The sequence below is a fragment of the Ursus maritimus genome, unplaced genomic scaffold (assembly GCF_017311325.1).
Source record: "Ursus maritimus isolate PB19 unplaced genomic scaffold, ASM1731132v1 scaffold_2, whole genome shotgun sequence".
NCBI lineage: Eukaryota > Metazoa > Chordata > Mammalia > Carnivora > Ursidae > Ursus > Ursus maritimus.
The window spans coordinates 30,665,488-30,677,600 of NW_024424452.1; the positions used below are offsets into that span (position 1 = coordinate 30,665,488).

A 12,113-nucleotide genomic window follows, 5' to 3' on the forward strand; every position below is an offset into this window, starting at 1 on the left:
TTCCTCTTTGTCATCCTCTGTCCTCCCACGGCAGGCTGGGATGGGTGGACCTTGGTCCGGAAGCAAGGATCCTGAAAGCCCCCCAGCCCTTTTCAGAATAAGGTGCAACATCCAGATCCTGGGAAAGTAGCTCCCTGGGACCCAGGGGACTGGCCTCACCAGGGCTGAGGACCTTGCTGAGCTGGCCGCCTCCCTACAAATCGGGTCCCAGCCTTTCGGGGCTGTGTGCCCCGCAGCCAACCACTGGATTTCTCCGGGCCTCTGCTTCCTATAAAATGGGACTGGTGGCGGCAGCCACTGCAGGGCTCATACAGTCGGTGCTCAATGAGGGCTGTTGATCTCCTATTATTGTCAAGACCACCTACCAAGTGTGTGGTTGACACAAGGATTGAAATTAGATTTTCCAGCCCAGGATCCTGGGTTCTTACCCTTGCCACGTGCCGGAGCCCCCTGGGATGCTTCCGAAGCCCGGATCCCAGAGAGGTGGGAGCAGTGTGGGACTGGAAGTGTTAAAGTTCTCCAGGTGATTCTAACGGGTAGCCCGGGGCAGAGAACCTGTCTCCGGGCCACGGGCCAGGTGGTAACTCAGGTGTGATCCAGTAAGTCGGGACTGACCTTCTGAGACTGGCTTGTTTCACTCAGCCTAACGGCCTCTGGGTTCAGCCACAATGCAGCATGGGACCGGATTTCCTCCTTCTTTACTCCCGAATAATAAATACTCTGCTGTACGTACACACCGTCTTTTCTTTACCCATTGGACACCGTAGATGGGACTTCAGTTTGTAACCATCTCTGGATACCGCTTGACGAGGTCCCTCAAGGAGCGAGGCTCAGAGGAACAGAAAGTAGATGTGGGTGACCAGCAGCTGGGGGAAAGGGGAGGGGGAACTGGGGCTCAAGGGGTACAGAGTTTCACTCATGCAGCTTTGAAAAAGTTCTAGAGATCCCTGTACACCAGAGTGCCTATGGTGAATGATAGGGGACACGCAAAACTTTAAGAAGGTAGATCTCATGTGTTTAATATTTTACCACAATTAAAAAAAAAAAAAAAGACTGTCAAATGAGTGGTTCAAAGAAGCGCTAAAGTCTCCAGAGCTGGCAGAGCCCACAAAGAGCAGGACTGAATGAATCCGAAGGGGCTTCCTGGAGGAGGTGGTGGCTGAGCTGACCATGGAGATGGACCTTCTAGGAGGAGAGGCACTGGGGAGAGCAAGAAAGCGGAGAGCCAGCATATGCAGGAGCAGCAGCAGCAGGCATGGAAGTTTTCCCAGGGGATTAAGGAGAGCAGCGGGCCCTGGGAGCTCCAAGCAGGGATCTGGAGACATGAACTGCAGACATCCTGCTCTGTTCCCGAGGTGTGGCTCCCGCCTCCCCACCCCTGGGTGAGTTGACACAGTAACCAGAGTATCTGTTGAAGGATGATGACTCAGGCTCCCCTTCCAGCCTCCATCTTGCTCGGCTGGTTTTCTGGCAAGGGAGGCAGAGGCCCAGAGGGCAAGATGGGGCAAAATGTGGCCCAGTGTGTGACTGGCCAGATGGTGCCCGTAGCTCCCTGATTTCCAGTTTGGCCTAGTGTCTGTCTGGCTTGTGTGTGGAAGAGTCTTTCTAATTGCTGGTGGGAGAAAAGGGTTTCTTAAAGGGTCCGCAGCCCCACTACCTTGGAATTCCCTGGGGGGCCTGCGATTCCTGGGCTGCACCCCCGGGGTTTTTGAGTCCGTCCCTCCAGGGTGGGGCCTGGGAATCTGCCATTTTAACAAGCTCTCGGGGCTTTGGATGGATGTGGGTGTCAGGGCGCAACTGGGAGGATTTCATAGACGTTCAGTCCTGTCAGCTAAGCCGGAAGGTGCAGATTAGGGGAGGGATTGCCCGGCCCGCCCGAATTTCCTTTCTTCTCTGCGGGTTCTCCGCTCCGCCTCGCTGAGCATGAGAAAGGCACAGGGGGCCTCAGAGGCGGTGTGGGAGTGCCATGACCTGACTTCGGTGTAGTCTCACCGAAACTGAGAAATTAGAAAAAAGAAAGGAAATGTCCCCTCCTACACAGGGTCTGCTGATTGTCAGAATAGCTGTTCATCGTGTGGACGTTTATTGCTTTTTTTGGTGGCTAATTTGCAGTCCCCTTGCTTTGGTAAGAACACCCCAAATTCCTTTCGGAGAAACCTCTCTCCCTCCCTGCGGGCAGTCCGATGGGCAGGTCAGTCAGGGGTCTTGTGGCCTGTGACGCAAGCCAGACCAATCAACGTTTCTTTCTTAGACCCTCCTAGGCTGCACGAGGACGGGAAACCCTGTCGGTGTTCATTCCCAGAGCAGGTGTCTGTTACCTTTGCCCCCTTCTGAGCCTTCCCTAGTAGATGTCACAGCTGTGTGAGCAGCCGTAGGTCCCTCTCCTGCATCCCCCTGCTCCTTAAGTTCTGGTCTGCTTGACAGCTCTGAAGGTCGGTCTATCTCTAGCTGCATGCTGCTGCAAAGGTCTGGAAAGCTTCGTTGTGTTTTTACGTTGTCGTGGGAAAGGGGAAGAGCTGCGGTGGGGTTGATGCTGGGAGTCATTGCTGTGCCGTTCGTCGGCCACATTCAACTTAGTCCACCAGAAAAGCTTCACAATTTCATGGCAGACCACATAGGGAACGTGGCTTCTAGAATGTTACTGAGATGAGTCTTCTTCCCCTGGTGTTGGATTCAGCTTAAAGTAATTGATTTTAATCTCCGTCAGTCAGCTCTAATGTGACAGAAGTGTGGAAGAAGCGAGAGAGGAGGAAAGATGATAAAAGCCACCTGCAAGGGCTTTGCTTCTAAGTGGAAGTGAGCTCTGAAATCGAGGAGAGTCAGGGAAGGGCTTTGAAAACCCAACTGACTTCTGCGACAATTCCAGTTGTAATCTGTGAATCAAGTTCAAAATCGAAATCCACTGAAAATTGCCAGAAAGAAAGCATTTTTCCTCTGCCCTTCTTGGTTTGGTGGTGGTTCTTGTTTTGGTCTGGTCCAATAATCAAATGAACATAGGACAGATTAACAGGAGAAAAACAAATTTAATTCACACATACCAGAGCCTCACAAAGGACAACCCAGACAACTGAGGCTCACAGGTCATCTCGAGCTAAGGAATGAGATCGGGTCCCGGGGCTTCAAAGCGGAGGGCGACTCACAGGACAAGAGGAGCAAATGTTTGGTGATTAGATGTCGGACTTCCTGTGCAGACAGATCGTTCAGATTAAAAAGCTGTCTCTCGGGAGTAGCTCTCTTTCTGGGCCAGGCCCCCCATCTAAATTCTTTGAGGTAGTTTAAGGAGGAGGTAAAAGTTTTTCTTGAGTTGGCCGGGTCTTGATTGCTTTCAGCTCAAAATAACCCACATGCCTAGGTGGCCCATTTTGGGGGACACTTGTTCTGAACCCCTTCAGAATCAATGTGGAGGTCCGGGAGGCAAGGAGCACGTTGTATCTAGATATTAGATAAAAGACTTGTCACACCGGCACCGTATTTCAAATATAGTATTTTGTAATAATGTGACAATTGGCTTCAACACGAAAAGGACAAAAAGGTTTAATGTCCATTTCGAAAGGTGGGGAAGAGGCATACTGCCACCTGGTGGCCAAGTTTCCAAATTGTTCGATCAGGCCTTTCAGGGAAGAAATTGTGACATTGAATGTACCAATTTGGTTTGGTCCGGTAAAAGTGTTTTTTTTTTTTTTTTTTTTAATCACCAAAGAAGAGAAATGATTCCAGTGATACCTTTCATGCTCCTTCTACATTTTCCTCTGCCAAGTTATTTTTCCTGAAGGAAGGACTGCGTGCACATTTATTCTGCTCTCCTTTTAGTCTTGGGGCAGAGTAATTGGATCCTGAGGTCTGTCTGGTATGTGCCTAGAAGGTTCACTGGAAAGCGTTCTTGATTCTCCTGCCCCTGGACATCACTTCCACGACCCCAGCCCAGCCACTGCCATCTTGTTCTGACCATTGCTATAGACTTGTAATTAGTCACCCTGGTTCCCTGGTCTACCCACCACGTCATCCATTCTCCAGTTTAGTTTCTACACGGCAACCAGAGTGATGTCCTCAACCTTGTCTTATCCTATGACCATTTTAGGATTGAAATCTTCACTGGCTCTCCGTGACTCCAAAGATAACGACCCAACTATTTTTTTAAAGTTTTTATTTTAATTCCAGTATAGCTAACACACAGTGTTATACTAGTTTCAGGTGTATAATATAGTGACGCAACACTTCTATCCATCACCCAGTGCTCCTCGTGACAAGTGCGCTCCTTAATCCCCATCACCGGTTTCACACCCCTGCCCCCACCCCCTCCCGTCCAGTAACCATCACTTTGTTCTCTGTAGTGAAGAGTCTTGTTTGTTGATTTGTGTGTCTTTTTTTTCCTTTGCTCATTTGTTTCTTAAATTGCACATGAGTGAAATCATATGGTATCTGTCTTTCTCAGGATGATTTGTTTCGCTTAGCGTTGTACGCTCTAGCTCCATCCATGTCATTGCAGATGGCAAGATGTCATTCCTTTTTACGGCTGAGTCCTATTCTGTTATATATCTGTACCACATCTTTATCGGGTCATCAGTCAATGGACACTTGGGCTGTTTCCATAGTTCGTCGATTGTAAAGAATGCTGCGATAGTACGGAGGTTCCTCAAAGAGTTAAAAACAGAACTACCTATGATCCAGTAATCAAACGACTGTATTTACCCCCAAAATATAAACACTAATTCAAAGGGATACATGCACCCCTATGTTTACAATTAACCACCCAGCTCCCTACCATGGACCACCAGTCTCTAACAGCGTCCCAGGGGCTCTGGCTGCCTCATAAACAAGCCCCAAGCTTGGAGGCTTAGAATAATTTTTGTTTTGCCTAGTTTTGTGGGTCAGGAATTTGAGTGGGGGGGCTCAGCTGAACTGTTTGTCTGATCCCCATGACTTCAGCTGGGGCGTTTGAAACCCAGAATCTGCTTCAAAGATGGCTTCCTCCCTCAAGGGCCTCCCCGCTACCCCCACGTGACATCCTGTCCTCCACAGTCTCCTTCTTGCAGCAAGGTGATCTTAGGGTCGTTGCACTTTTTAGACGGTGGCTGGCTTCCAAGAAGCAGGAAGTAGAAGGTGCCAGGCCAGCTCTCGGAGCTGCCCTCGCATCGCTTCCACTGTGTTCCGTGGGTCAAAGCAGTCCTAGACCTGCCCGGGGTCAAAGAGGTGGAGAGACAGACTGTCCGTCTCAATGGGGGGGAGGCAAGGCCACGCTGCAGGGGACCAGGGAGCGTGGAAGGTCCTCTGCACTCTGCTGTCTGTGGTCTAGCCCCTGCCAACCTCTGCAGGCCTCCCGGAACTCTCCTGAACCACCTGCCTCTTGCAGATGTTCTGCTCTGGGCTCTGAACCTGGTGAGCTCTACCTGTGTTGCAGATCTCAGCTAAATCAGGATTTCCAGACTCTCCATGGACTGTAAGAGTCCAATGATCCATTGTTTTGTCCTCCAGCTTTTTATTTTGAGAAGTTTCAACCTACAGAAATGTTGCAAGAATAACAGGACACCCATACACTTTCCACTTAGATTCACCAACTATTAACATTGTGGTCATACTTGCTTTGATCTTTCTCTGTGTGTGTCTCTGTGTGTGCGTGTGCGTGTGTGTAAATGTTTGTGAATCATGTTAGTTGCAGACCTCAAGGCATGGAGTTAAATGTCCGTCATTTCACATGGACACATCGCTGTTACCTATATAGTCTATAGTTGGGGCTTTGCCAATTGTCCAAATGATGTCCTCTAGAGCTGTTTATAACACGAAATCCAGAATCCACTAAGACTCATGCACTGCATTTCATTGGCGCACGGGATCCCCTCCTACACCCAAATCCTCTTCCTTTAGAGGACTTTCTTCAGTGAGGGTTAAACCCCTTGACCTGGCACAAACCCTTCCAGCAGCACAAACCCATCCTGCCTTGTTCCTTCTCATCCTTCAGGCCTAAGTGCCTCCCCCTCCAAGAAGCTCTCCATGACTAGCCTGTCCCCCCGCTCCCATCGTGCTCTGCCATATCTCCCTGCTCAGTTTCCTCATGGATCACATTCTGTCGCTCTCTGAAAATCTTGTGTGTTTACTTTTTACTTGTTAATGTTGTTAGGTCAGTTCCAAAAGGGCAGGGACAGTATCTACTTGTTTTTTGTTTTAGTTTTTTAAGATTTTATCATTTATTTGAGATAGAGTGAGAGTGAGAGCAAGACAGAGAGGGAGGGAGCACGAGGCGGGAGGAGGGGCAGAGGGAGAGGGAGAAGCAGACTCCCTGCTGAGCAGGAAGCCTGATGTGGGGCTCCATCCCAGGACCCTGAGATCATGACCTGAGCCGAACGCAGATGCCCAACTGACTGAGCCAGCCAGGCTCCCCAGGACAGTATCTGCTCGTGTTCTCCATGTTAGCCCCTGGCCTGGTGTCTGGCATATGGCAGATGTTCATTAATTCCTTGATGAATGAATACATGAGTATTTCACTGGGAAAATTTAATGACTCAGTGAAAACAATTTTGGGTTGGCTGAGCTTCGTGTCCCAAACCTTTCCCATGTCATAAACCTCTTGGCACAACTGCTAAGAATTTCTCCTCTGTCTTGGGCTAAATAACCCAGCCTATCCATGCCTGGCTTGTATTTTGCTCAGAAGAATAACTCCTGCCCATAAATTTACCCAATTGGTTTTGTATAGAGCCCGTTTGGGCTGAAACAAGGCCCCATATCCTACTGCTGAACTACCCAAGTATCTCTGCTTTTCACTCGTGGGTCCCCATCTGTGAGCAAGAGATGGGTGTCCCTAGCTATGGGACAATTTCTCTTTCACGGAGAGAGATGCATAGTTCGCCCAAGGGAGCGGACCTCGAGCTGTGGTGGTGATTAGGTTCCTCTGCAGACAGGCCAGAAAATACCCATGACCCGGAGTGATTACCCTGTGCAGCTCCCCCCCACCCCCCCGCCGGTGCCGTATCTGTACCCTTTCTTCAAGGCACTCCGACGCCAATCCCACACATCGCTCCTACCATGGGTAGGCACTCTCTCCCCCAAACTCAGTATTCCTTTGGATCCTTAGAGTTAAAACTCTGTCTTGCTAAAGTCAAGTATCCTCTGCCTCTTGCGTTATCCTGGCTAAACCCATTCCATTCAACCTGTCCAACTGCACACACTTGATTCCCCCCAAACCCAGGGGAAGAGAATTGGGTTGGAAATAGTCTTAACTACGTCTTGAGTATAGAGATGTTATCTTCACAGATCAGATGTTACTTCCCTCCATCAAAGAAAGGAAAAGAACTTCCAGATGGGTCCTTGCCCCAGTGGTTGGTAACAGCATCTACCGCTGCGTCCCTTGGGGTCAGCTGTATCGATTCAACGTCCTGCAATCTCTGCAGAAGTTCAAGTGACAGAAATTCAGAGATAGACACTTTTACATATTACCCATTACCAAATCCACAGGGTGGAGTAAAATTGAATTAAAATAAAAAGTCCTATAATGCAGCCCTAAAATCCAATTCCATCAGTTCCTATCTTTTGCCTCATCTGAGATTTCTGTCAGAGATCTGAGAGATACAACTACCTGGTATTTCCATCCATGTTGAAGGAAATCCACATACGCTGCTCAGGCTTAAGGATCATTGAGCCAAAGGCCACTGAGAAACAGCAGACACAGGAAGACCTCTTTGCTTTCACCCTTTCTGCTGAAAACCAGGGCATCCGTTACCCCTTGGACTATGTATTAGATCTTTCTCGTCCTTAGACGGGCTCTCTTCTGGTGCCACCAGTGGGATAACTGTTGAGAACCTTGCCCTGGCACTTTCCCAAAGGTGAGAAGCACTAATGCCTCTGGAGTCACTAGCCCTGAGATGCCTTATTCTCAGCCTTCGTCACTCATCCTATTGCTGTGAAAGCTCTTGCTTAAGACCTGTGCGCCCACCAACATTCCAGAAGATGTGCTGGTTGGGGGTGCAGCTTCACTTTGGTGATGCGCCCCCAAATCCTGTTTATGGTGTCAAGTCCTTGGGCTTCGCGTGGCACATACATGAATGTCTAGTCTGCGTCACCCCAAGGGTGCATCGGCCCCCTAAGTGCAGCCCCTGTACTGTGCTGCAGGACGCTCACTGTTGCTCTGAGCCTGAAACCGGGCCTCACAGAGGACAGCTCATCTCCTCAACTTCAGAATCTGGCTTTTCCAGTAGTCATGCTTTCGAAGATAAAGACACAGGAGACTGAAAAATAATAGCTTTATTTATGACTGAAGATATGCAGACATTCAGAAAATGCCAAAGAAAACCACTCCTCATTCGATTTTTGACATCTCAGAGCCTCTGAGGACTAACTCTCACTATGTACCGGGAAAGAACGCCTCTTGCGAGCAGACCTTTCTTCATACGAACAGTCACGGTTGTTTCTCAGCCTCGCACTGGGCCCCGACTCACTCATCCGGTCTGCTCGCTCGTTGAGCTTCTTGGCGACTGGTGCTAGTCACAGGGTCGCCTCAGGGCCCTGCAGACAGGGCCATGCACAGGCGCCGCTCTCGCTCCTTCAGCGTTCCGTTCTTGCTCCGAGGAATGGCGGCAGCAGGCGATGAACGGAGAGGAGCAGGAAAGGGTCAACACAGGAAAGCCTTAAGCCGGAGGCGGACAACTCCAGCTTCTGGAGCTGAAACAGCGGGTCGGATGCCGCTTTTTAGAAGAGATGCTCTAGGTTTTGTGTGCACAGCACACAACGGGTAACTAATTTATGATCCTACCTAAATATACAAACAGATCGGGGAGACTGCCAGACTCTTTCCCCAAGTGACTGAATAGCCAAAAAAGAAAAATAAGGGAGAGGGCAAATTAATAGCCCTTCGATTTTGGGCAGAATGAGAAGACAGGTACTTATTTACATAAGATCCTGGGGTGATGCACCCCAGCCATGATCCCGCCTCCTGACGAGCGGATTTTTCACCGAGCTGCACTGACCACAAAGGCAGGTCACCAAGAGCGGACAGCCGGCCGAGGAAACGGTGGCTGCGTCCACACCAGGGCCCCGGAGAGATACAAGTGCCAGCTCTGCAGTCAGCCGCAGTACTGTGCACAGCATTGCCTAGCGACACTGGCCGTGCGAGCGTGTGCGGTAGAACATAATCCCCGGAAGTACTTATTGAACGCAAACCAGAAATTCATGAAACGACAGGCCACTTACAACACAGGGCAGAGGACTGTCCCTACACAGAGGGTTCACAATCTGAACCGGCCCTTTAAGATGGCGACTAGTGTTAGAGGAACATTGTAAACCAACAACTCAAATACGAACAAACAAAACAATGCGGTTCAATATATAATTACTGAAGACTCTTCTTCTATGTTAGATCTTCAGAGAACCCAGGGATAGATTTTATATCACAAAATGGTCCATATCGACCAAAAATGTCTTTTGATTGGACAGTAAAGTAGTATTTGTTGGAAGCTAAAAACTGAGATAAAGTGCAGGCCATTGGGAGTGGCAAAGCTTTAATTTCCCCAATTTTCTTCCAAATCAACTTATTGTTAGGGCTCTCGTGGCAGAGGAAGAGGTGATAGCTTTCCACGGGGGCGCACTTGGGGTTGATCTTGGTGATGTTCCAAGTCAGGGCGATGCCCCTGGGTCTCAGCACCCGTTTCACTTTGAGCTCAGGCTTCTGGGGAGGAAGGGTGTCTCGGATTTTGTCTACCAGTTCAGGCAGTGGTGGTGGTGGCTCTGGGAGAGGTGGCAAGTGCTCAAAGGACTCAAGAACCTAGGGAGACATTTACAAAGTTTAGCAAGCTGCACCGGCGGGTTTTGAATCAGGGGCTCAACCGCGTTCTAAATATACCTCCTGTTCTTTGATCCATGTCTCGAAATCGTAACAACAAAAGGATGCTTCAAGAATACGTGCGCCGGACCCAGTCTCTGCAAGCATAAGCCTCTTTTGGCATCAGGATTTCTACACTCTGGGGTATCACTAATCCAGAATGGGTTAGGTGCCAGGCACTCCGGGTAAATATTCCATCTCATTTCCAAATTGTTGTCCCCAAACCTCGTGCTAATTCGCATGAAAAGTGTGAGTGTCCAACAACACCCACTTCCCTCCACCCTCGTCAACAGGGCCTACTACTCTTAATGATCTTTTGTTGGGTAAAAAAATATATATATTTAACCTCCAGAGTTTCTGGAATGTTCAACTGAATTATTTTGATTCCATAAATTAGTAGATGCACAATACCCCATTTTTAAAAAGTACAAGCTGAACTCTGACCCAGGTGTTTCTGTAAGTACACTGGGTGCGTCCCCACGATTTGGAATGCGTATCCCAACAGAGCGTCTCCCATCCGTACCTGGGCTGCACTTTGTGCCACTGGGGTTGTCTCTTTTGAGATCAAAGCAGCTTTGGTAAGTGACTCCACAGTGGATGCTGAACTCCCTGTGAACACAAGGTTTGAAAAGTAAAATTTATCTGCAGTAATCAATTCCATAGCCTTTAAGCAAAACTAGTTTACATCTTAGATGGTAATTAAATATGAACTAAAATTATAAAACGGTGTCATAAGATGATAAACTTTTGATAAAAGTTCAAGACCTGGGGCACCTGAGTGGGTCAGTCGGTTAAGCATCTGCCTTCGGCTCAGGTCATGATCTCTGGGTCCTGGGATCGAGTCCTGCACTGGGCTCCCTACTCAGTGGGCAGCCTGCCTCTCCCTCCCCCTGTACCCTCCCCCTGCTTGTGCTCTCTGTCTCTCTCTGTCTCTGTCAAAATAAATAAAATCTTAAAAAAAAAAAAAAGTTCAAGACCCAGTGGTGCGAAATATAGAGAATTTCCCTCTAATGTGACACAAATTGCCCTGTTAAGATAAACACTTAAGTCATTAGTAACCTGGAACTAGGAAAATTATACACGGAGAGGGATCCCTGCTTGGCGTTCTTAGAGGTGCCTTACGCTCTCTCAGGTCAAGAGGATGTCGGCAAACACAGAATCGTTTACAATCCAGTATAAATATGATGTGACACACGCAAGTCCTGGCAATTCAAACTAGGTAGCAGGCAGTCTGGGACTACAGGAATCCCTGCTGCGAGGGATGTTCGCCGGGAGGGATCAGACGCCAGCTGACCTTGAACCACACGGGCTTGGACACGGGCCCACTTATGCGTGGGTATTCTGCACTACACGCAGGACAGTACAGTACATCTACTTTCTCTTCCTCACGGTTTTAGGAAGCTTTTCTCTAGCTTACTTTATTGTAAGAAAACAGTAGAGAACACATATAGGTGTTAATTGACTGTTTATGTAAATGGCTAGGTTTCTGGTCAACAGGTGCCTGTTAGTACTTACGTGCCGGGGGAGTTAATAGTTATATGCAGATTTTCAACTGCGTGTGGGGTTGGTGTCCCTAACCCCACGTTGCTCAGGGTCAGGTGTACAACGCGGACTGTGGTGAGGGGGAGGGGAGGGAGGAGGGCCAAACAGGAGAATGGAAGAAAGAGAGATGGTGAGGGGAAGAAAGGAATGGGGAAAATAGAGAAATGTGGGCTAAGGGAGAGGAGGAGGGTTTAAGTAGGTGTAAGATTGGTCTGAAAACAACTGGGGAGAGGCTGTCTGAGGGGTGGTGAGAAACGGGGCCTCCTGTTGGAAAGTAGTAGGGCTAGGGAGCTAAAAACCTCGCAAGTTCGAACGCATCTAATAAGCGTCAAAACCATTCTGATCTCCTATGCGTGCAAGGATATCACTGTTTAATATATATCTGAATCTCCCCAAACAAAATTTCTTTGACTTGTATTTTCTTCTGACTGACAAGGATAATCAGGATTCTGCATTGTGTTTCAAAGTTAATTCGTTAGCCAGTTTATTTACTGGTGTTAAAAAACCTCTTTGAGTTGTGATGACCTTCTGGTTTTAATTGTAAGCGAGTCTGTAACAGGCTTTCTAACCGGTTTACTTAACTAGAGCTGGATCTGTGAGATCATAACCGGCAGGTTCCTCCCCATGCAAGAGCGGACACAGATAACTAACGATACACGAAACACTCTAACAAACAGAACCGCGATAACTAACACTCCTTCTCTCAAGGCGGTAACTGAGCGGGCCCTTAAACGAGGGAAAGACAGAAACGCAACTCCAGGCTGAT

At 48.6% G+C, this 12,113-nt stretch overlaps 1 protein-coding gene across 2 annotated transcripts in view; it reads right to left on the reverse strand.

Annotated features, from left to right (window-relative positions):
• Positions 1-8,240: 8,240 nt before the first annotated feature.
• Positions 8,241-12,113, reverse strand: part of ATF7IP2 (activating transcription factor 7 interacting protein 2) — a 40,027-nt gene continuing 36,154 nt past the window's right edge. The window contains exons 10-11 of one of the 2 annotated variants that reach the window (XM_008696893.2): positions 10,329-10,414; positions 8,241-9,748 (exon numbers count right to left, since the gene is read on the reverse strand). In XM_008696893.2, coding sequence (XP_008695115.1) covers positions 9,335-9,748; positions 10,329-10,414 — 500 coding nt within the window. In that variant the 3' untranslated portion in view covers positions 8,241-9,334. Of the gene's footprint in view, positions 9,749-10,189; positions 10,415-12,113 lie in introns of those variants that run through there. The other variant, XM_040635338.1, reaches the window with a different exon arrangement.